General features: G+C 38.1%; 1 protein-coding gene across 5 annotated transcripts in view; it reads right to left on the bottom strand.

Annotated features, from left to right (window-relative positions):
- The window catches only part of MCC (mutated in colorectal cancers), a 199,242-nt gene that overhangs the window by 51,464 nt on the left and 121,635 nt on the right, over positions 1 to 26,143 (bottom strand). For all 5 annotated transcript variants that reach the window (XM_413971.8, XM_040655698.2, XM_046905991.1 and 2 more), the window contains 4 exons: positions 17,352 to 17,465; positions 9,747 to 9,889; positions 2,036 to 2,172; positions 499 to 662 (listed from right to left, as the gene is read on the bottom strand). In XM_413971.8, the coding sequence (XP_413971.5) occupies positions 499 to 662; positions 2,036 to 2,172; positions 9,747 to 9,889; positions 17,352 to 17,465 (558 nt within the window). The remainder of the gene's footprint in view (positions 1 to 498; positions 663 to 2,035; positions 2,173 to 9,746; positions 9,890 to 17,351; positions 17,466 to 26,143) is intronic.

Genomic DNA, 26,143 nt, shown 5'->3' with positions numbered 1-26,143 from the left:
AAGTATGAATTGTATTGTTTCTCAGAATTAATATACCATAACATGCTTTTGTTTTAAATATTAGATTTGTATTTTAGTACAGCAAAGACACAACCTACGTATCATTTACAGCATCTTATCTTCAAGTTTCAGTGCATAGTACACATTGTGCTGTCAGTTACCAGTCTCTGACTAGCTGTGTGACCTTGGGCAAATAACTAATTTGCTGGATAACAATCAGAAAGTAAATTAACTGCTGAGTGTCCTTGCTTCTCTTATCTCTGAAACGAGGATAACGCAAATGCATTTCTGTTTTGAGACCCAAAGTCTAACAGTATCTTCTCCTGTGCATTGGAAAATCTAATGTACAACAGGTGTACCCATCCACCATATAAAATGAACTAGAACTGACTTCTGTGAGGTACTCTGACTTCTAACGTAAGGTGTCATTTCTACAGAATATTAACACTTGTCACATGCAATAAATACACCACACTTAGAGCCTAAATTTACCGTTACCTTAATGGCTAAATCACAGTGTTCACTGGCAGTTGTGAGCTGTTCAATATGTCTGTCCACTTCTGCCACTGATAAACTGCAACTGCTCTTCTTCCTTCCGCAGACAACATTCTCCAGACCTGTCAGCACTCTCTGCAGTTCTGAATTCAAGTCACTACAGTTATCTGAAACAAAACAAAACAAAACACTACATTGCAATACTGAGTGACTTGATAGAAGTACATCTTTAGCCCATGACATATCTGATGCAGAACAGCTAAGACTCCTTTTCTGGAAGGTATACCCTTATGATCCAGCATTTTTTCCTCAACAATTGATTGGCTTAAATACAGTACACATATCAACTGTAATCATGAGCTTCCTCCAGTCTGACAGACAACATTCTCCCTATAAGTGCACAATATTTATTCTTAGGTCAAAAATACTTTTCTGACAAATCCAATTTTAAGATTTATAATTTTAAAATTTGAAATTACAGCTAAAACTACATTTTTAATTTTAAATGTTACATGGTGCCATTTTTTGGTTATTTTTTGCCATTCAGGACCTACTATTCTGATTTGATTATCCTCACAGATTGTTCTGATTCTTCTGTCTGGTACATTCAATGACATTATGACACTTGCATCTGGTGACAGCTAAGACATAGACCCTACAGAAGACAGAGGAAAGAATTCACCTGTAAGCTGTCTCTCAAATGATCTGGTTGGGACTGCTGACTTTAGTTAAGTTTGCAGAAGCTACCGACTGTACAGTACCCAAGTGGTGAATCACATGACGGCAGAGCATCAACAGTTCTTATACCTTATTAAAAACAGTAGCAAGCATTTTTACTGCTGTGTATTATTTCTACGCTACTGCTCCACAAACTCTGCAAGATATACTGAGGAGCATTCATATTTTAGCTCTTGCTGTTTTATTGTCAGTAACAGTAGAGCAGCATATCTCATTATGTTACTCTATCATGACATATTAGTTTTTATTCAGTATCTGAGGGTCACTCTGTTAAGACACAGTTTACTAGGCTATGATTTTTTTACCCCAATACATAGGGACAGAATATGTATCAATATATATTTCTATGCTTATACACACAAAGAATTTACTTTCAAAGGAATACTGAAAGAAAAAAAAAACAGGAAGGAGAGGAGGAGAAGGAGATTTCTATGCAGTCTATGCACAGAAGGATAATGCAAAAAAAGGGCAACAACCCTAGAGTTAGCATTGTTATTTTGTACAACACTTTATTCCAGCATTTGCTTTGACTAACACAGCCTCGAATTACTTCTTCACCACATCTTGACTGGCATTTCAAAGGCTATGGTGTCTTCTACAAAAAAGGATAGCTTTCTGCACTGGGTGTGGGTTAAGAAGGACATAAAGTTATCAGAAAGAATCCAAAGGAGGGCTATGAAGGTGGCGAAGAGTCTGTACGGTAAGGTGTGCGAAAGGTGGCTGAGGTCCCTGGGTTTGTTCAGCCCAGAGGAGGCTGAGCTGATATTCTGTGATTCTATGTCTACTAAATAGCGTCACTCACCCATGTCTGCAGTGACCATGGTGGACTGATTCTCTGGTACTGAAACAGAATTCTGGTCCATGCTGCGTGAGTCTTCATTAACCTCATGCTGGCTTTGGCTGAGCTCTGACCGCAGCTCTGAATACTCATCTTCTTCCCTGGGCAAGAGAGCAAAGGCAGAAATCAAAACCTCAGTGATACTTCCTTCAGACATATAAGCTCAGCCACAGGATACAACCCACACAACTCTAATGGCATTCTGTCCAGCCATCAGAGAGAGTTTTATATCTGCTACCACAAAGCAACTTTAATTGGGCTGTACCCTTAGCACAAATTTAGAGCAGCCTTTGCCTGGTTTCTGTTTCTTTAAACCCCAGTTCTTATTACACCAGACTATCATACAATGACACAAGGAGTGGAACTGAGTGCAAGCAAGGACACATGCAAGAAAGAGTCACGCTGCACTACAATAACTCCCCAGCATACCATACGTAATGAGCACAAGTTGCTTTGATCACATAGTTGATAAGGAATAACAGAATTTGGTCTTCTCCTCTGCTGAAGGATGCCATCATCTTGAGTGAAAAGCAAGGCATACCCATACATATCTGCATACACATATCAAATTCTCCTGGGGAGAAGTAGGTTTTCAGTTTCTCTTCTCAAAAGGCAGAGAATAAGCACAAAACTGCTCAAGTTAATGGAAAATAAAACCCCTCAATTAGCTAAGTTTTAAGTTATCTGTCAAGCCTGTTCTACCAAAATTATTTAGGACACAGTAGACTTTAGCTAAATCAACCTTAAAAAAAAAATCAGGGAAAGAAGATAAGTAAATGAATAATAGCTTTGCCTGACAACATTTGTGAACATTTTCTCTTTTGATTCACTTGCTAATTGGACTAAAAAAATATTTCCACTGCAACTCTTTTGACATTAACATATATATTTTCCATATGCAAAAAACACCAGTGTAGCCAGGTGCAGAGTCCCTCTGACAAGAAAACGGACATTTTTAAACATCTTTAAATCAAATGCAGAGATTTATTCTGCTGCAGTTTCAGCACGAGTGTGGATGAGAAACACTTCATGAGAACAGAACTGTCTGGATTTGGAACAAGTAAGAAACAGCAAAGAGCTATCTGGGGATCTGCATATGGGAGGGGCATCTGTACTGTACGTCTGCTGCATGCAAGATACATGGTGATGAGTGTTTCACGCAGAAATATTGCAGGATTTAGCCTGGAGGGTTGTCTGGATTTGCTAGGGAGAAACAGCAGAGAAGGGCTGTGAATACATAGAACACTAACAGAAAAATGTCTGCTCTTAAAGCAGCAGAGGTGACAATCTATGAATCAAGTCTACTCAAGCTAAGCAGGGTTTCCTAAGGTACCGAAATGTAATTTTTACAGAAATGATAATGCTCTTCTACTCCTTACGTTTGCTTCAGTGCAAAGAAATCCACACCTTATCAGAAGCATTTTGAAATATGCAGGTCAGCTGGTTAAAACTGAGATTTAGATCAAATAAAGGTTTTTAAAGTACCATGCAATACATCTAAGAAAGCGAGATAACTATGAAGACTGCTGCAGAAGTAAGGCCTCTCATTTCATTATGTTGGCCCATGACATCAGAGGCAGATGGTAATATGTCAGAAAAGGTTGAACCTTCCCAACAATATTCCATTACATCACTGAATTCCTCCATGTAGAAAAATCGATCCTTGCTGAATGTCTACGGAGACCAAACAGTGGAAGTAAGCACAGTCAGGCAGTGGGTGGTGCCTTTCAGCAGCAGCAGCAGCGATACGAAAGACAAGCCACATTCCAGACAGCTACGCACAGCTGTCACTCCACAAAATGAAGAGCATCTCCACAGCTCATCTGTGTGAATCAGAGAACTATGAACAGAGAACCGTGTACAGGGTTGAATACCAGCTTCAGTGCATTTCAGCAACGGTGGCAACCTTGGAATATCACAAAATTTACACCAGGTGGGTCCCATGACTGCTCATACAAGAACAGAAAGAACACTGTACACAAGGTTATCAGGAATTATTGAACCAATACGAAGCTGAATGTGACAGTTTCCTGGTTGGCAGTAACAGAAGATATCATTTGAGATTTCCCTTTCTCCAAAATGGGAGAGCAGCCCCTCAATAGCACTGGAAGGACAAGGCTTTTCACACCTTATGGCTACTCAGTGAACTTCTGAAACACCACTAATAAAATCGGGAATCACAGCCACCTTGTTGCTCCTTTTCCCACTGCCATCATCTAGATCCTGGATGGAGAAAACAGGTATTTGTTCTCTGTGGTTTGAAGATGCTCCACTTCCAGAATGTAATGGTTAGCTGGAGGCAATTAAGTCCATATCAAGCTTTTCTAAGTACAGATCAGCCTGGGATCAATTGTGGAACAAAAAAGTGTCTCTTACAGGTATGTATGCACTTCCTACTTCCCTCACGTTAGATGCAATCAAGAATTGCAATTAAAGGACAGATGTTGAGAAAACCTTTTTCAAATATCAAATGCAGAAAGAAGAAAAAAAAGTAAATTTTCAGCATAATTTTGCACCACTGCAGAATTCTTCCACAGTGCTGGTAACGTGCATTCCTGTCACACCTGCAAACACTAGACACTTCCACACTTCAGATGTCAACAGTTTTTAAACAACCATTTTACTGAATAAATATTCGTAATGCATTCTAAGACTCTCAAACAGAAATCTCTACAGGTATATCAGCACTGCAATCCAAAGATTGGCTGCTCTCTTTGTATACACACTTGAGGTCTGTCTAAACTAGTTCATCTGTAAACAAAGAGCAACAAACTACAGATAATATGGGAGTCACCTCAGTGCAGGTGGGTCTGAGGTATTGCTTGCTGAGCCCAACACTATCACACCGTACTGTTATTTGAAATGAGTTCAAGTAGCTTTTACCTAGAATCTAAGTCAAATCTAGAATTAAAAGCTACAGTCAGACTTCTAGGTCACTGGGTATGTATGATTATGAGTGCCATGTGTTATTTCTTGTGATGTTGTGGTCTATTCATTCTCCTTTCTCATTAACTCCAAGAAAATCTCCTTTTCTGAACATGTTTTATTTCAGGCTAAAAGCCTTAAGAGTGAACAAGTGGTTTGTTAGCAATGAGGTACCAACTTTTCTATTATTTCAAATACTCTTTAACATGCACCAACAAACAAAAAAGTATATGTCTGTCTTATACAGAGCATCAATAATTTAAGAGTTGCATGGATGCACCCAATGAGTCACCAGCTCAGAAGTGCAAACAATATCATCTCTCCACTTTCCTTTTTCTCCTGAACTTCAAGCTGACACCTGAAGAAAACTGCCAGTCACTGACCAAAATCAGTTCAGAACAACTGGATTACTGATGATTTTCCTGGCCAAACACGTGATTAAGAGAAAAAAAAAAAAAAAAGAGTTTGAGTGAATACAAGGTGGTACTCAAAGTCTGAAGTCAGGAGTATTCACTTTTAAGGTAAACATAACACCATATTAGCATACTACAGCATAATTTGAAAATCCTTTCCATGTTTCAGAGTTATCTGAGCATATCCTTTATATTCTTTATGTCCAAACATTTAAAATACAACTCTGCAATTGGAAAGTTTCATTTGATTGTCTCTGCTGTCTTGCAAGTTGTACACACTTTGAGAGGAAAAAAAAAGTAGTAAGTACAAAACTTGTATTTGGTCAAAGAAAACCAACAAATGTAAAAACATTCTCCTTACAAATTGACATGGGAAAAGCATGGAGTAACACTGCTACATGCATCCAGCTGACATGCTATTAGGAATTTCAAGCTAACATCACCCAGTGAAGGATAAAGGCTCTGTTAGAGCATGCACAAATACCACATATTCTTCCATTCAAGAACCTTACTCTGAGTTTGATCAAAGCCTGTGGCTTAATATTAGAAGTAACACACTAGCCACCCCTTCCCACTCTCTTCCTATCAGACAACAACAGCAAGGCACTGCCACCCAGTTACATTTTTCCAAGAAAAAAACAGAGCCAACATTTATGTCTCCAGACTGACAGCTGGGCTCAACTGAAAAAAAAAAAAAAAGCACCTTCATGCCACTAGACCTCTTCTTTAGAGTTCCTTTGCTCCAAGCCATTGTCTTGTAACCAATCTGCCACAGCACGCAGTGGGCAAATTCTGTAGCGTCAGATGTAAAGAACCAGGCAAGCAAAAGGCTCTTCTAATTGTGCAGTATCAGTATGGGCAAGTCTCTTTCAGCTTCAATATGAAATAAGTTACAAAATAAGTTACAGCTGTGCATCAGCTTTTTTTTTTCCTTTTTGGCAAGGCTGGGCTTCCAAACCAGCTGAGCTGTCCAGAGCAGCAGAAGGGTGATGAGAAAACTTCAAATGAATGTTGGCTTACTCCCACAACAAAAATGAGGTCACCATGGTTAGGAATGTAGGAAGAATGTAGTGCAAGAGCAGCAGCTAACTTCATGTGATCACACATGTGGAACGTGTTATACCACAAAATGGCTCACAACCTAGAACAATCCCCAAAATTTCTGAAAAAAAAAAGATAACACAAAAAAAACCCCACACGAGTAACTGCTACTAAGATCAGCATATCAAATATATGTGGGAAGAAGCACAGGCATCAACATGCGAATTAATCTTTCTTCTACACTTGGCCTTATTAAACCATGTCATCAAGAGCTATTATGCTCTAAACTGTTCAAAACCCCCAGTTATCACAAGGAGAAAAAAAAAATGAGATGGAGGGACTGGGGGTAGGAAGAAAGAGAGAGAGGGGGGTAGAGATAGAGAACATCTAGGAATGGAGACTATCAACCAGCTTATACAATCTTCCAGGACTCCTCAGGCTGCTGCAATATTTTATTTGAACTTGAACACTATTTTCTGCTTATGTTCTACATTCTTTCTGAGGACACTACTCACACTCAGACAAACAGTTAAAAGTTTAAAGAGAACAGTGTCAGGAGGATAGATGAATACTCTCCATGAAACTCCAGTTTCCCCTAATTGTTTCCAGAATATTTCTGTTTATTGAAAAGGACCATTAAGAATGTCATAAAGAAACAGTACACCCAAGTTTATATTTACAGCCTAAAAACAACACACGAAAATATCAAACGATCTGTGTTAGCACTAGGGGAACATTTATCTATTCTGCAGCTGAAGTAACATCCAGAAACTGCTTCTAGAAAGCCAAGATTCTGTGGTATCACAAGCAAAGCTTCCTCTTGGTATTACATGCAGGTGTCCTACAGTCATATGAAAAACAAATACCTTCGGTAATCTGATTTAGCAAGACAGTGTTAACTGCCAAGGCCTGGGAACAGCCGTTTTGCTCCAGCTGTGGAGCTCATACTCCTGATGGCCAAGGGTGGAGTGTGGTGAGTCACATCTGTCCCAGCAGTGACAGCAATTACACAACCCCTGCTCTGTGGGATGGAACAGCCTCCGAAGGGTGACGCAAAGAAAATCCCACGCTGAATTTACAGAAAGTGGCAGCAAGAAGCGTTAGTTTTATTTCTTTCAATCACTGTTACAAACTAAGAAATCTCCCCAATTCTACTTCTGCACGACATTTTTAGCAAAAATATTCCTTTTCTACTCCCTAAACAATAAATAATTGGAGAGCCAAAGAAAACAGGGTATTCCAGTCATAAAGGAAATAAAAAACAACAACACTGATTAAATAAACATTTTTGCTCTTACTAGTAAAACAAGAGTGAATCAAAACAGGCGGACCCCTTAGCTGTCTAAGCAAAAAGGAGCTCTCACATGGTAAAACCGAAGAGGTGGAGCACAGCAATGGTTCAGCATTTGTTGCCACAGTATTACTCTCATACCTTCAAAAGTTTGCGCCCCAAAAGAGTAGCAACTGCACTTTTCATGTGAAGAAACCTGCGCTACATATCAAACTCAGTTCTCATGCCTCACTTTCTCGTGCATGCCATAACTGCCTTTTTTATAGATACATTTAAACACAGTACCTACCCAGTCTTAATATCTATACTTAGAACCATAGAATCATTAAGGTTGGAAAAGACCACTAAGATCATCCAGTTCAACTGTAAAATCTGAAGTGACTTGCTTTTTTAAAAAATGCTATTTGGTATTTGATTAATCTTTGTCCATTTGATAGGCCTACTGGCAAGAACACGAGCAATTTTGATGTTCAACAGAACTGTGCTTTATTTCAATACACAACTTGGCTGGATGTGGATGAAAGAAGCTACTGAGGAGCATTCCTTCAGCTTTAGATGGAGTCATCTCTTTCTTACCTACCTGGTTTGAAACGTGTAGACATGATTGGTCTTAAATAGCAGCAGGATCTCATCAGAAAATCTTGATATATATTTGACATTTAACTTGCCACAGAGACTCCAGAAAAACAAACAAACAAAAACAAAAGAAAACAAACAAACAAAAAACCAACCCTTTCTTCTGTATACAATTTCTCTCAATTTTCAGAGTGCTTTTCTGCTACTGAAGCAAAAATATCTACTCAGCTCTCACACTTCAAATTCCATTTTTCAATTGGCCTTTGCAGTTCATAAAATTTCACCAGAGAGGAATTGAGGGGAGTGGGATGGGCAGTCTAATGCTAAAAAAAAAAGATGACTTGAAATGAGATGAAAAGAAATTTTGCATGCACTGGTAGCAAGCACAAGTGAATAAGGGAGTCAATGAGATTTTCTTCAGAGATGTACTATCAGTTTAGAAAATCTTTCCCTGAAAATATCCCACCATGATCATCACCAGTTATAACCATCATGAAGTTTACAGCATTTATTTTTCTTATATAATATTAACACCATATAATTCCACTACTACTTTTATAAAGGTATATATGCATGATGATACTTTCTCTTACAGTACAACACATCTTGGGATTTTTTTTTTTTTCTTTTTGCATATAATAATTTTTTTTATGAAAGGTTAAGTGAGCAGCTGTAATGACTTATGCTAACAGAAATGTTTACAATGAAAAAAATGAAGCAAATATAAAAACCTATTCAGCCAGTAAGCAGGATTGGTAGAAAATTTGATATACATATCCAGTAAACTTTACCTACAAAGGCATCTACTGTAACTGGATACTTTGTAGAAAATCCATACATTCCTGTGGCTTACCTGCATCAACACAAGCTAAAATTTGAACAAGCTCTTTTCTCTTACTAGTTTAAGTGAGGAAAATAAAAAGTCAAATGTAAAGTTCATTTTACAACAGTTACACAATCGGTTTTGTCGCAACTACTAGTACAAGTAGATGCAAAACATAGTGAAATCCAACTGATCTGTATTTCCCATTAGAAGTGATTCATCCATCTTAGGTATCTACAGAATGCCACAGAAGAAAGTGAAAAGCTGAGGCGCAGATTGATTGGTTACATCTTCCCTTATGAACTATGGCTATCACTTATTTCATCTCTTTGCATGTACACTAAGCTAAAAAATAAAATCTTAAGACAGTGCAGTGCTCTGCAGTGCTCACTAAGCTGAGCAGAACATGACTTTGCCATTGAGAATGCAGCACTTCTGTGCCCTTAGATGATACGCTACATACTTTAACTATGGGCAGCTATTAAGTACCAGTTCTAACAAGAATAGCTACCTAGAAGTCATGACCAACTTTTATTTATAGTGTAATTCACACCATACTTTGCATCAATTTTTGTGCGGCACAGAATTTTCAAGGACTTTCCATACCTTATTGTTGTTCCCTGTAGTCGATCAATCTTCTTATTTAATTCAGCAATGATACTGTGCAGCTCTGTGATTCGCTCCTCATAGCGTAGCGTTGTTCGCTCCTGCACATCTTCGTGCTCTCTCATTAGGTGGGACTGCTCACACTGAATCAGAGAAGCAAAAAACAGAAAGGGTCTTAAGAACACCTCCATAGAGAACAGATGCAAAGAGAAGCTGACCCCTTTACAAGGTCTTCTTACCCGTCACACCAAAACTACAAGGAAAAAAAAAGCACATAAGCAAAATACTGACAAGTACAAAGAGGTAAGTAACTAGTAAATTTTTAGAAACCTTTAAAGACTATTTTAAGACTATATGGCTGAAAGAATGTGTGAGATTTATGATGTATATAAAATCTTTAGGGACCTTCTCAGCACAGTCTGAATTCGAACAGGTCATAAGGCACGACCCACACTATTATAAAGAAGAGTAACCAGGCTTCAAGGTTGTAACTTCTTTTCTAGTATTTGTTTTTATTAGTCCTTAAGGTAATAAGGCATATTCTCCTTTTCAAATCCTCTACAATAAGATGTGTATTATTTCAACAATTAAGTGGCTATACTTCCGACTGTTATTTTGTAAGTATCATGAAATCCTACTTTTTCTTCCAAGCAAGAGCTATTTCCAGCCTCTCTGGCTCACTCTTCACACCAGCAGATACTCTACCGCAATTACAGCCTCTCAACAACACATGTTGATTGAAGTTTTGCTTTGTAGAGGCTGGAAAGTGCAAGACTTCTAAGCTTTTGCTTTGGACCCCCCACATAAAACAGTCAAGCTCCCTTGAAACCATAGAAAGTTATATGCTATACTACGAACAAGAGAAAACTCACAAACTGATAGTATAAAAAAAACCAACAACAAAATCAAAACACAATTGAAAAGGTGAAACATAAGATCCCAATACCAATTCTAAAGGCTACAATTCATAATAATGTACAAATCTAATTTTTTCAAATCAAGTACACAATCTATATGGAGATAATCCCTTCAACTCTTCTTTCATAAATACAAAACTTATACCCATGCTGACAGGCATGCCAGAATTTTCATAGGTTGCTCTTACATTTTTGGGGCCATTCACATTAGAGTTTGAGAATATTTACATAAAACACTACTTCAAAATTACAATTTATGCTGAGCTTCAATAACATTTTTATTTTACAGTTATTAGTAAAACTTATTTCAACGCTTTTTGACTTTCAGGAACGTATGCATTGAAAGGCAGTAGTTCAAAAGTTTACAGAACCTTTCCACAGAGTACAACAAAACAGTAGTTTCTTCCTCAAAGTTGAGTGAAAAGCAATTTCAGCTATACCAAGACAAAGAGAGTACACCTTACTGCTGAAGAGTAGAGCAACTGGTGAAATTTTAGAAGACAGGAAATGTTCACCTACTTTTAAAACTTTGTGTTCAACAACCAAGATGGCTAACTATGTATATTATAATGACTCTTCATTGCAGGATCACTTAGGAACTTGTTTCTATTATTTCTGAACATGCCACTGTATCCAGTTGAAGTACTAATGCTGCTTTAAAAGTGTGAAAGTAACAGAAAAAAAAAATGCGTAACATAAATATTTAAGTACAGTAAGGAGCTTTTTTCCTTTATAAATTTAAATTTCCTTTGGTACACATTGATATGCAAAGAATTAACAGTTGAGTGTTTTTCAAAACAGTGAATTTTGTGCACTGTTTTTTTCAGTTTTAAACCAAAGGATACTTCAGATGGAGTGTACAATAATTATTTTCAGACAGTAAATAAAATGCTTATCTCAACAATTTTTATCTTTCTAAGCTGTGCACTGAAAAGCAGAATTTGTTTATCTTGACTGAAGATATACAGACTCTTGCTAATGGACCTCAACCACATTACCAGACTTGCCTTCTGTTTTTTCTAGCCATCTCACAGCCACCATTTTTCAGGATAATCATAATTTAGTGATAGACATATACTGTGAACAACTAGCAGTCTAACAATATGATGGCAGCTTGAAGTTTCATTTTTTTCAAAAGGGCTCTTGGATTATCCTGGGCAAAAGTGATTTCACAATGCAGAAAGAATACTCTCTCTCTGAGTATTCTCTGGGAGAGGCAGGATCTGATGCTAAGAAGGAATACTGAGATTGAGAGGATGATTCAGGGTCTAGAAATTCCAGTCAGTCATGAGAAGTCTCAGCTGAAAAATACAGAAGTATTTACACAATGGAAATATAAATTAAAATGAATCCCAAAATGCAGCAATGTAAAATTCTGGCTATACAGACTGCTCTTCATTACTGCACATTTACCTAAAACGTGGAAAATAAACAAATGCATCTCTTGGTACCCACTGCTAAACAGTTCTTTTCTTTCCTTTGATATTCAGCCTGTTCATCACTGTCTTTATTTTCTACGTCCTTTGAGTCTCAGAACAATGACCTGCCCCCAGTTCCTATCTTCTTAAACTATGATTTATTTGCATGTCAGTCACAAGCTTTTGAAGATAAACGCCTTACACCCTTCCTTATCCCTCTCTTTCAGCCTCGTACTTAAGTTCTCATCAAAACATTAGGGGCTCTAATTCCCTGAAAAAGCAAATACAGGGATAATCCACTGAGAGACTGCAAAAGGCAAGCTATTACAGAAGTCAGGAGAAAAGTTTCTTGCAGTTTTCTATGTAAGTGACCCTTGGTTGGTTTTTAGTACAGACTTGAAAGGTTATTTCGATTACAGAATAAATGAACAATGCCTGGAAACACCCTTTTCCGACCTCCTGATACTAGGAAACAACCATCAGAGGAACAAAAAAAAAGTACTAAGAAAAAGGATGTTAAGGGAAAATATTTTAATCCAAATATATTGTTGCAACATGTGATGCTACTGACTATTAATGTACACAAGTTCACAAATTCCAAACCCAAGAGATAAGAACAGTGCAGACCCCGTGTCAAATTTAAAGTGTTCAGAAAAAAAAAAAAAAAAAATCAAACCACCAGCAGCAGTGCTAGGCTAACAGATTTCTCAGCTCCTTGAGGTCTACAGAGCTGCTAACACTGTCTATGGCATTATTCAGGGAAAACACAATTCATCACCTGTATTAGCCACAGCATGAAATCTGTTGAACAAGTAATTGAGCACTGCAATTTAAGAGGAATGGCAGATTCTGAAATGGCAATTAGTTCTTCTAATTTTAAGTATGTCCATGTCCATTGTGCTAAAGTGGCAATCAGGAAAACACATATAGTGAGGATTAATTAATACAGTATATTCAGTGCTCACTTGACGTGGAAAAAGAATATAAGTGAATAGGCTGATGTGAAATAAGGACATCACATAACAGAACTAAATTTCAATGCTGATCTGTTGACTCTGTTGACCTGAGCATCTCTACTTCAAGTAACTTTCTTAAAAGAGAAACCAAAGTCTTCCCATGAAGTGTGAATATTCTTATATGCCAAGAAGTGTTGGTTATACCTTTATACTGAAATTCTCCATCCCTCCCTCTATTCAGAATAATTGAAAGGATGGCAAGAATTTATAAATGCAGTAATGAAACATATTGCTCCAGTGACAAGGGATCTAGAATGTTGCAGCACAGTATTTGTTACTCCATGCCTACAGCTCTTATGAAATTCCAAAATTACTTGGACTAAGTATGAAGAGTGAAGAGAACTACCTTGTGAAAGGTGATGAAAAGATAAGATGTAGAAAGTGAACTGTCTATTCTTGATGTATTTACTGAAACTTTCAGTGTGTCACTAATTCCATGGTTCTACTGTACAACTGTGTAACTGCTGTAGGTTAACCACAGTAGGTAGCTAAACACCACACTACTACTTTTTCTCCCAGAAGGAGTGGAGAAAAATCACAGGCAAGAAAACTTGTGGATCACAATAAAAACTGTTTAGTAAGTGAAAGAGAAATGAAAGAAGAGAGAAAGACAACACAACCAAACAGCAGTGTGAAGTCAGTCACCCACCACCTCCCATGGGCAGACTGCTGCTCACTCAGCTTCCAAGGAGAAGGCAGCTTACCTCCCTCTTATTCCCCTCCCTCTACACTGCTGAGAACAGCATTATTCAGCATGAAATGTCTTCCTGCCAGTTTGGGTCATATGCCTGGCTGGGTCCTCTCTTGGCCTCCTGCGCATCCCCCGTCTATTCACTGAGTGGGCAAAGACAGAGGAGTCCTTGGCTCTGTGCAAGTACTGCTCAATATCAGCTCAGACGTTGTGCTATCAGCTATGTGCTGGATGCAGATCTAAACACAGCATCACATGGGCTATTGTGAAGATTAACTCAATTCAAGCCAGACCCCAGAGAAACTCAATGTCATGGGATATCAGAAATGGAAAAAAGGTAAATGGATTAGAAAGATGACTAAATAAATCCATGGACGGCAGGGCCACAGTAGACTATTAAATTTGATGCAGTCTCTTGCTCAGAAAGTCCATTCACTCTTGATAGTAGAAAGATGAGTGCATATGAAGGGCAACAACCATCTGTACATGTTATTTGTGCTTTCCCTTCAGATGTTTATTATTATTAGAGCCAGGATACCTAGCCACACAGTGCTAGTAAAAAACACTACTTTAATTCTCACAACCAAAGAAAGATTCTGGAAGACTACATCAGATATAACTGACCACTACTTTACAGTAACTTTCATTCACAAGGTCAGTTCAGTGCCAAATTTTACACTCATACAAACAAAGAGACAAGGAGGTCTGATGTCTTATAGAAATAACACCAGCATGTAGGCAAATGCTTTAACAGAGACTCCACAGACTGGAGTTCTGGAAATGAGCTCTACCACAACACAACAATCAGCAATCAATTACATCCTTCTATAAAAATCTTATAAAGTAGGGCTATCTAACTATCTTTCTTAACCATCTGTCACCTCTATTATGTGAATTGTGGCTCCTCAAATCACGTTCCTTCAGCAAATCCCTTCTTTCAAAGTATTTTGTATGCCTCATGAAATGATAGGAAAGGTGTTACCAAAAATGTGGTTCAAGGAATGCTTTTTTTTTCCAGAGAGCATATAGTGTGCCAGTAGAAAAAGAAGCATGTGCTGCTTTTATAAGTATAGTCCAAAAATGAGATTTAATGCTGACCCACTAGCATCTGAAAACAGTTATGCAGAACCTCAAACACTTCTTGTTTAATGCATGCCTTCTGAAACTCTAATTCATATTAGTGAGGAAGAAATGCATTAGCCAGATGCTGTCAGAGAAAAATGACATATATAATGTGATATGCATTTGGATGAATCTCTGTAGATTGGGAGGAAAAGTTAAAAAAAAAAAAATGTTATGTGGAACATCTGCTTGAAAAAGGAAGCAGTGCAGTTAGAGAAAGAAGGGACGGCAAAGTCATCAGAATCTATTTCAGCATTTAAATGTAGCCAACTAATCGAATATATAAGCTGTGCTTCTTTAATGACCTTAAAAAAAAGAGTATTTAAATGACTGTTTAAAAATGACTATTTAAAAAATGACTATTTTAGACTTTGCACCCCAGAAAGTCTCTACTCACTTGAGGGCTTCTAGAAAAAAAAGTGCTATAATATTAAGATCATATAGAAATCATTAATTAAGAAGTATTTTTTTCCAAAAAAACAACTGCATCAAAGCTTCTCATCAGCCACAACTATAGCGTTAAGCCAGAAATGTACATTACACAATCACTCCAGTGCAACTAGTGAGCTCAGTCAGTCTCTTCCCCTGAAGTTTCTCTACTCTTATCAAAATCTCTCTTCAGTCCCACTCCCACAGCTTTATAGTTTTCCTTTAGGGTGTGCACACAGGAGTGTTTATTTCTGCATGGAGAAATGTACAGCAGAAGCACATTAGACTTCAGATATTCTGCAAAAACAGATATTCTGATTTTATGTTACTAATAGTTCAGGCAACGGTCATCACTATGGTTCTATTTACAACTACAAAGCCCAAGATCATGGAAAAAACCACCAATATGAGAAATCCAGCACTGTATGCATGCACAACTGGTAACCAACTAGAAAAAGAAAACACACATAAAAAAAAACATGCTAACAAAGCACAGAAATCATCAGCGGGGGTCCATTGTTGCATGAGGGCATGTACAACGTATTCTTCACTGGCTGAGATATGACATGTAGTTTTTAATAAAGATCTGGAAATAAATGTCGAACACTAACAAAAAAATCTGTATTTAGCACAATACCCTGAAGAGTTAAAAATAACAACCACATCAGTGTAGTCACATACAATGATAAGGACTTCTTAGGTATAGTGGACAGTTCAATGATTGCCAAATGCAGCCTAATATCAAGTTGTATCTCAGAAAGAGGTCCCTCCTTCAGAAAGCAGCATTAAGTTTGAAGATGATCTCAACTGATAAATGACGTGCATGTCTCTGGCTCACAGATCAAAGGGAATAAGAGGGACAGTGTTTTTTACTTCAGTATGCTGCATTGATGGGCTGGAACAAGAGTATTGTTTACAAGCCTCAAAATAGCTGAAAAAATACAAGAGAATGTTTGAAGGACTGAAGTAAAAGCCTTACCATGTAGATTATTTAAATATTTCTACATCTAGTTTGAGTTTAAATAATACATAGTTAGAAGCCTCTATCAAACTGACCTAATAACTGAAGACTGTAAACTTGCAGAATCGCAGAATGGCTGGGCTTGATCTCTTGAGGTCAATTCTCTAGCCCTATCCACTGCAGGAAAGTAACATACAGCAGAACAGGTCCAGATGGCTTTCAAGTACTTCCAGAGATGAAGATTCTGCAACCTCTCTGGATAACACATAAGATGTGATACTTTACAACACAAAATGCTGTCTGGCTCTCTGAAAGTGTAAATGAATACATACTTTGCAGTTGTTTTAAATGGTAAAGTACTTAGAAAAGGTAATTGCCAGAGTAACAGTAACTGAAAACAGAGGTTTTGTTCTTAGGAGAAGTATTAGATACAATAGTTCTTTCCCTGTTTGCATTTGCCTCTCTACATTGATCCTGATCTAAAATATATATATACATATTAAGAGCCAAGAAAGCATTAAAGCTCAGATTTTATTCTCACTTAATCCTTTGGCTTTCCACTGACTGTGCTTTCCATAACAGAGATATGCAAACTGGCTTACTTGGCTTACCAGAGGCTAGACTGAGACCACTAATCACTTCTCACGTTAACGCCGAAGTACTGAGGATTGGCAATAGCTTTTGATCAGTGTTAATTTGTGCTGTGTGAATCTTACCCAAGACTAAAAGACTCTGTGATCAGCTACCTAATACGCTGAGAACTACAATTCTTATTTTCTAAAATATTTTAAAGTATTCACTATTAAAAGAGGCTGTTTATGTTGGCCTCAAACAAAATCAATCCAATTCTTTCTTGGTACTTTTAAAAAGAATATTATTAGCGTGTAAAACTTAAAATCCTTGGCAATTAAGTTTCGTACAGTCTTAAATTTTTTTTCACTCATGACCCTGTTAAGATTTTTCATCCTTTCCCCACATATCATACGCCTCTCTGAAGAACTGGGACAACACAAAACCACTGACCATCTTCAGAATTTTAACTGTTGCTCACCTGTGCTTTCGCCAGTTTCTTCTCCAACAGGTCACGTTCTCTTTCTGTTTGTTGTAGACGTTTATTAAGCTCCACTACGTCTCCCTTTAATGATGCCAGGGCTGCTAAATGAAGCTGGAAGACAAAAGACAGAGAAAAAAATTAATCTAGTCATAAGCCTTATAGCTGAAGAATTTGAAAGAAGATATGGTATTATACAGTAGTCACAGCGTCTGTGGATTTCTGAGTAGTTAACAGGAGCTTTAGAAAAAATGGAAGTCAAAAAGTAGCTCACATACTTCCACACCCTTTTAGCACTGAACTGTCCTCTTCAGGCAGCTCACAGGCTCCTTCATCAGAAAACACATTATAAGGACAAGTATAATGAAACGTAATACAACTGGGAATGTGTGCATGAATCCTAACATTAGCTTAAAAGCAAGCAGCTTGAGCACTGTGTTGTAACACCTTACATTAGATGTCAGCTCAGATTTGTGTTATAAAAGAAGGTGCGTCATGTTCTGATGCATTCAGAGATAATAAAGGTTATCAGTGTAGTGAATAACTCCATGCATAGGATTCAGTTTTATTCTGCAACTACCGCCTACTCCATTCTGAACTACTGTTTTATTGTCGTTTTTTTTTTTTGTCTCCTGTCAGTGAGCTTCAATGCTTCTAAACTCTGAAGCTACATTCCGAGAATGTGAACTGTAATTCCCTCTGCAAGATATTACTTTGATGACAGATACTTATCTATGCTGGTATCTGTGCTGTTGTGACAGAGACAGGACCCAAGGGAACAGCATGGAGCTGTCAGGGAGGGTCAGGGGGGTGACAGGGAAAGGTTACTTAGCAGAGGGTGGTGGGCATGAAACAGCTCCCAAGGGCAGTAGGCATGGCCCAAAGTGCTGAAGTTTGGGAAGCATTTTGACAATGCTCTCAGACTTAGGGTCTGAATTTAGGGTGGTGCTGTGTGGAGCCAGGACTTGGACTCAATGATCCCTATGAGTCTTTTCCAACTTAGGATATTCTATGATTCTATGTCTACTAAGAAGCATCATTCATCCTTGTCTGCAGTGACCACGGTGGACTGATTCTATGATTTTGTGATTCTGTGTTTAACCAATCACATGTGGAAATATATATAGGATAAATAACATTATTAAGTTATCTTAGCTACATAACTTAGAAATCAAGAATAAATCTTATAAAAAAATCCAACACTTAGAATTCATTCACATAGTCTTTTTTTCTCCTCAATATCCATTTCATCACTACAGCACAGCTAGCAACTAGAATTCAGTTAACCATACTGACAAATACAGCTGAAAATTCCATGAAGAAACTAGCCAGTATTACTGAAGTCATTCTTTGTAGTAGTACAGAAACAACTCTTAAGTTTTACTGGATATGAAAACTAAAGGAATCCTTCACACTGGCCCAAGTAACATCGCAAACATTGCTCTGCTGCCCGGACTTGGACTAAAGGACAAACAGTGCTCCTAGACTTCCAACCAGTTTCACTTTTTCATGTAGCCTGACATTTTATGGAGTTAGAATTTTTCTTCTTCCATTTCCAGTCAATCAACTGATGAGTCCTATTCTGATATCAGTTTTGCCTTTACAATAGGCAAAAGCCAGCAAAATCACGTGTTTTCATGTACTGATATGTGAAAGTACTTGTAATACAGAAATGGACTAGATTCATTTAGAGACAACTCCTTCACAAACAGTATTTCCACTGTTACAGAAAAGGCCACTTCTGGCATGAGGACATGAAACTTATCAGTACAAAGGCTTCAGATGTGAGTTCTGTTTTAACTGCAGAATAACTATGTGACTAGAAGAGTTGGACATCCTCAGTTGTCAGCTGTCTAAAATATTTTTATTACAACAGCTACAAAACATTTGCATGCAGTTATTCATTTCAGCATAATACATACACATATGCATTTTTATGCTGTAGTATGTTTAAGTCTCTTAAGGCAGACTCATTTTTCAAGAGAAAAAAGAGTAGTTCAAGTCTACTAAAGGCATATGCTATATATCTTCTTTCAAATATGCTGTGCTGAAATATCTTAATAAGCTCAGAAACTCCCTGAATCTTAAAAGTATTCTTGGCCTTTGGAGTAAGGCTGTCCTTCCTACCACAGGAAACCATTCACTGCTTTTACAGAGAGGAGAAACAAGAACCAGCCTAAGCGTACCAATCTGTTCATAACTGACTTGCAATTTTCAGGAAAGATGGCGAATTTGAAACTCACTATTTTACCATTTTCCCTTAACAAAGGAGAAATGTCGTAATGAAGCCCACCAGTTTCTACATCAAATCTTGCATCCTTTATCACAGCTTTCAAATCACACATGAAAAAAATGGCTACAATCCTCTAAATTGAATAAAATAATAGTATGTAGTCAAGTAAGGATAATTCCCTTTTGTACACCATAATTAAATGATCACCAGCTGTGGTTTTCATTAAATACCAGACTTAAAATGCTCATACACATGGAGACATAATATAAAAGCGACACCATCAATTTAAAAGTCTCAATGAAAAACTACTTGTTTTCTATGCAGTGGAACTAATGAAGCTCACTTCCTATGGCAGAGGGGCTATCACCAGCACTAATGTCGGATGCTTATAGCTCAGGGTGGGCTGCCTCTTAGTAGCACAGACCACAAAACAAAAACTTTGTCATTCGTAGCAGTTAAGTTAGATACCACATGGAGTACTCTTTGTACAACACACCAGTCTAAACTTTCAAACAACAGCTCCCAAGAAGACCCAGATGAGCACCATGGAAAACAGCTCATAGCCAACGCTGTGAATTGATTATATACTGATACAACACAGAAAGTAATAAATTCTCACTCATATATATATAAAGCCAATGAATCTAAACTGTCCAACAGGACAAGAAGGTCAACACATGCAAAAGCAATGATTAAAAAGGAAACAAACAGGCAAAAACCTATTTATCTACCACCAGCAAATGAAATGAGAATTCTTTCAGTAGAGAAAGTAGATGCACACCATTACTAAAAAAAATGCTACACCTATCTTACCCAAAAAGCTATAGTTTGTAGAAAATTTCATGTGAGCACAACAGCAGGCTGTTTACCGGAACATATAAACCATATTTTATATCCAGTACAATCTTGCCTGTTTTTCAGAATATACATTGGTGTACTTATTTTTATTTAAACATATAATAAGTGCATTTAACTGTGAACATCACTCTCCAGACGTGGAATTTCTAAAGATTCAGGCCAGAGAATACTGGCCTCTGACACCCTCTCCTCTATTTGCATTTATACTTCTTGTGGTTTAGTGCGAATAACACAGATTTTTTTTCTGTGTTTCGCTACAACTCAGTCAAAGGCATTCTATATACACAAATGTATCTGATCAAATGTCCATAATGCTGCCTGATCTCTGAAAACCTACCAAATTTTTTGTTATCAAATGGCACTGCACGGGATTTCAAAATCCAGGCTGCTTTGTAATATGAGAGAACGGGAGTTTTTAGTACAGCACACAAAGCTCAGTCAGAATCTTATTCAGGAACTATGGACCGGGCAAAGCAAGTGCACACGTATTGTATTTTCTGACACCCATCAAAAAGGTGAGGAAACTAAGCCTACCAGAATTTACAATTACAGACAAGGAATTAAAAAGAGTTGGTAACGTGAACTTATAATGATAAGCATTCAGGCAGAAACACAAAACCTCTTTTGATTCCGCACTCAGGAGTTCCAGAGCTGTACACTGGTCACTCTCTACTTAACAGCAGGAGACAACGATGTCAGGGCTAGTCCAGAAAAAGCTTAGACAAGGCAGGCACTCAGATGCTGAGATGGATGAGAACACATCACATTAACACATAACAGGTACACTTAAATCTTACACAGTGAAAGTAAAAGAGGAAAAACCTACACAGAAAAATGGTATCAAAAGTTACACCGTAAGTTCACACAACTAGGAAACATCTTTAAAATCAAGACAACAAAAGATAACACACACAGAGCTGTAAAGCTTCTGTCAGAGAGTAGTTTGAGAAATTGGAGTCACAGACATTTGAGGTACATAATGAAAGTGCTGTCAAGTTTACATTTCATCAAATAGCACAGATACAGTTCCACACGTAAATAATATGCTTGCATAAAGTGACTGTTATGTGGAAAAAAAAAAAACTTCTCAGTTCTAAATATTAGGTTTTTTTTCCTCCTTTTCTTGCTCATGATCCATGGAATGTGTATTTTTACAGTACAACTGATGGAATAAATACAACTGAAGCCCATTTCTGTGAACGTACTGACAAGGTAAATGGAAAAGTGTAAAGAACAACCATATTCCAGAAGCAGTGACAGGACAGCTCAATATTCCCTAGGCAATTTCAGCTGCGTGATCTCTAGAACACAACCCTGAAATATCACAGCCCTATAACTAATTACCTACGGCAAAGTCAAAATGCCTAAAAAAAAAAAGTCATTGAACTGTTGGATGTGACTACCAATGTGACCTAAAACTCTGTTTCAAACAACTGTTACATGTTAATGAATTTAAAAAATTAAATGACATACAAAATGCACATTTTGTGACTCTCCTGCTGAAGCAACTGTCATTATATTAGACATCATATAGTTCCATCACATGATTGTGCAATATTAAACAAATAATGTGCCAAACCAAGCCAAGGAACTATCCAAATTCTAGAACAACAAAGACCAAACGTTTTTAAGGCATACTTTGTTTTAATTTGAAAAAGCTGCAGAGAATGTATTCAATCTGTGTAAACTATTTATAAGCAATTTAAACTGACTTTTTTTTTTTTTTAATTTGAAATTAACACTTCTGGGTACTTAATGCACTTTTTAATATTTCAAACTATTTCTTACAAAACAAACAACCAAATCAGACACTTCATCATGCTCTTCAACATATTCACCAATGACACTGATGATGGGCTGGAGTGCACCCTCAGCAATTTCGCCCACGACACCAAGCTGAGTGGTGTGGTTGACACATTAGAAGGAAGGGATGCCATCCAGAAGGACCTCAACAAACTCAAAAGGTGGGCCCATGTGAACCTAATGAGGTTCAACATGGCAAAGTGCAAGGTTTTGCACTTGGATCAGAGTAATCCCAGATACGTATGCAGACTGGGAGAAGAACTCCTTGAGAGTAGCTCTGCAGAGAATGACCTGGGGGGATCCTGATGGATGAAAAAATGGAACACGAGCCAGCACTGTGCTCTTGCAGCACGGAAAGCAAATGGTATCCTGGGCTCCATTATGAGAGGGGGTGGCCAGCAGGGACAGGGAGGTGACTGTCCCTCTCTACTCTGCCCTTGTGAGGCCCCATCTGGAGTACTGTGTCCAGGTATTGAGCCCCAGTACAGGAAAGACAGAGAGCTGCTGGAGGGGTCCAGAGGAGGGCCACAAAGATGATCAGGGGGCTGCAGCACCTCCCCATGAAGACAGGCTGAGGGAGCTGGGCTTGTTCAGCTTGAAGAAAAGAAGACTGTGAGGAGACCTCATTGCAGCCTTCCAGTATTTAAATGGGGATTATATAAAGGAGAAGAAATAACTTTTTACTTAGACAGAGAGTGATAGGACAAGGGGAAATGGTTTCAAGCTCAAGGAGGGAAGGTTTAGGTTAGATGTCAGGGGGATGTTCATTACAGAAAGAGTGGTATGGTGCTAGAACAGGCTGCCCAGTGACACTGCGGATGCTCTGTCCCTGAAGGTGTTGAAGACCAGGTTGGATGGAGCCCTGGGCAACCTGGTCTAGTACCAGGTCTGGAGGTCGGTGGCCTGCCTGTGGCAGGGGGGAATCGAATCTGATGATGTGGTCCCTTCCAATTCTATCATTCCATGATTCTACGCCAAGAGAACACTGTCTTGTCTCATCAGTGTAAAGTGTTTAATAAAGAAAATATGCTAGGATTGTTCAAAAATGTCACGGAACAGATAATCTGATACTATTCCGTATTATCTGTTTCAGAACATCGTTAAAAACAAAAGACTTAATCATGGAAAATATCATCATTTGAAAAACTACTCAGGCAATTCACACTTGATGAACAAAGCATGTGCAAATTTGTACTTTGAGTCTGCCTGAAAGCCAGACTAATGGCCCTACTCCTACTGTAACAGATGTTCACACCTTCTTGGGAATGAAAATTTTCGGTGACTTGAGGAGAAAAATCTAAATACATGGCTCAAAAGTAACCAGAAGCTGTAAACACCTGAAGCTGAAGGCTGCAGAGGAAAACTACACTTCGCAGAGTTTACTTTTCTGGAATTCTTAACAATTTTAAGTGTCCCACTGCAGGGCAGCCCACATGTCCATGCTGATAGGCTCTCACCTGACTTTTCCATTATGTTTGAAAAATCAACATTGTTTTTGCTTTCAAAGGAGGAGCCCAATGCCATTTCCATTTTTAGCTATTTGCAGGGAGCAGCGTAACAGTAATGCAAGGGATGGAAAGGTGGTGGTGAGAAGATCCTGCCTGGGACAAAATACTGTCTTCATTTCACCTTAATCTCAACACACTGGCTACCCAGTGATTGCAGACTTCCTTTAATTCAAAATAATAATTAAAAAATGATAAAACACCACTGTTTTAAGCTAGAGAAAGCAATAAATGGCTATGCTAAGCAGAATTTGACCCCACTTCAGTCCTACTGCCCTTACAATTTCTGGCTGAAAGATTCTTAATACAATTTAAGCAAGATAAGTTAACTGCTTTTATTTTTATATTTTTATTTTTGTATTTTATCTGGTTTTGAATTGATGGGAAGAGGAAAAAGACCTTTATTTTGTCCTCCCGTTCTGCCCAACACAATCAAAGAAACTGAACCAAGGAGGGAGAAAAGCAGTGGGGTTCAACATGGACCCTTACTCCCTGTCAACTCCTTTCTCTGTTCCTCTCCAGTTTGCAAGGACCACCCTGAGACAGCAGGAAAAAAGGAAGTAGAAAACTAACCTCAAGAGTGTACCTCACTCAATTTGCTGCATTCAGCATTTCATGGTGGCCCACCTCTACTGCTGGTTACAACAAATGTCAGAGATGTCACATAGATCAATTTGTTTTCCATCATTTTTTTTTCCTATCACATTAGTAGCTCCTTCACACTCAGTCTTTTCCAAGAACAAACCAGATCTTGTGAAATACAGATTGCCGCTTCAGAGCCAGAAAAAAATAAATGCTACTTATTAGTAGCAAAATCATGATTCCCATGGTTTTCATGTTCAAAACTCCTCACCTAGAAAATAATTTCTGGATTCTGAAGATTAAGTCTGTGGACTTACAACAGAGTTGTATTTACAGTGATACAAGGGTCTTCACCTCCAGAATGATACATGTGATCTGCTGTCACCATCGGTTTACAGAGACAATATTTGTCAAGCCACCAAATTCAACACTATTCTTTGGCAATACGCCAAAAACACGAACAAAAAGTAAAGAATATTAAACATCAAATCCATCAGCTAAACTCCCTGTAACATACTTTCTCAGTTGCTCACTACTGGGGGAAAGAAAGCATCTTTCTGACTATTCTTAATCACCTCTTGCACTAGAGCATTTTAACAGAATGTCCACCACGTGGCTTAGAAAACCACAAGTCTAAAGCAACTCTTAAACACAGCTAGACAACTTTAGAGCTCCAGACTGTGGCAGTAAAGTTCTCTGGATGATCAAGTACATATTTAGCAAAATCACTGCAGTCCATTGTCTTAACCACCCCACTGCTGCAGGGTTAGCTGCATCGCTGATATGTCCACATTCTTCCCCTCCCTTCTGCTTTAATCACAGGTCATTTCCTCCTCACAGAATTTAAAGTGGCAATTCCTCCAAGAACTCCCTACGCTTGTAATTCTACCAGTTACACATCCTCCATGGTGTCAGATAACAGCGACCACCCAAACAGCATGATAGCCCTGGCTTCTTTTCATGTTTTTTTAAAAGACAGCACACTACAACCAATACTTCACTTACATACAGTTTAGCAAGCACCTTTACACTCCTGGCCATGGATCTCAGACTCGTCAATGCTACACTCCTAGGCCAGTGTCTCACAATTCCAGGCTCTTAGCACAAGCGATTCCCCCACGCCCAGTCTTGTCATTTGGGGCAGATCTCAGTCATTTTGAGTCGCAGTTTCTACCAGCTAACCAGCTCAAACCTGGACCTAGAATTTTGCTATAGGGAACTGACTTCTTCGAACTTAATGCGTACTATTAGCTAGGAAAATTACCCATGCTACTACATTAGTTCCTGTAGGAAACTTCCACAATTTCCCTCTAGTTATGCACAAAAAAATTTTGTAAAAAGTTTTTTTCTTTTTTTTTTTTTCTTTTTTTGGAGTACTCTCTCATTTAAAATTTCTAATTAGAAACTAATTCATCTTTCTGGAGAAACAACAACCAAACCAACCCGAAAATAAAAGCAAAACAAAAACATCAAAACACTACATTAAAGCTACTAGTTTCACTAGCTTTTCTGCCAAACCAAAGCGGTGAGCTGAAGGATTGAAAATCTGAGCATGGCCTCCAGCATCTTATACTCCTCCAATACTGGTTATTTGCATGCTCATATTTGGTACCAGCTACCAGAACACCTTACTCAAGATTTCTGCACGATGCCCCAAGTTCCTTCCTAATGCCATCTACCCATAAAGGAGCAGACAGCACAGCACATTTACGATCTAGGCTTTCTAAAATAAATTCAATTACCTCAATGTGTTTCTCTTTTTGAGTCACTACAATGCTAATTCTTTAAGCAGCGGACCCCTCGTTGCTCAA

This window comes from Gallus gallus, chromosome Z (assembly GCF_016699485.2).
Source record: "Gallus gallus isolate bGalGal1 chromosome Z, bGalGal1.mat.broiler.GRCg7b, whole genome shotgun sequence".
Lineage (NCBI taxonomy): Eukaryota > Metazoa > Chordata > Aves > Galliformes > Phasianidae > Gallus > Gallus gallus.
Note: the sequence above shows the minus strand (reverse complement) of the source record. Positions and strands in the feature narration are given on the sequence as shown.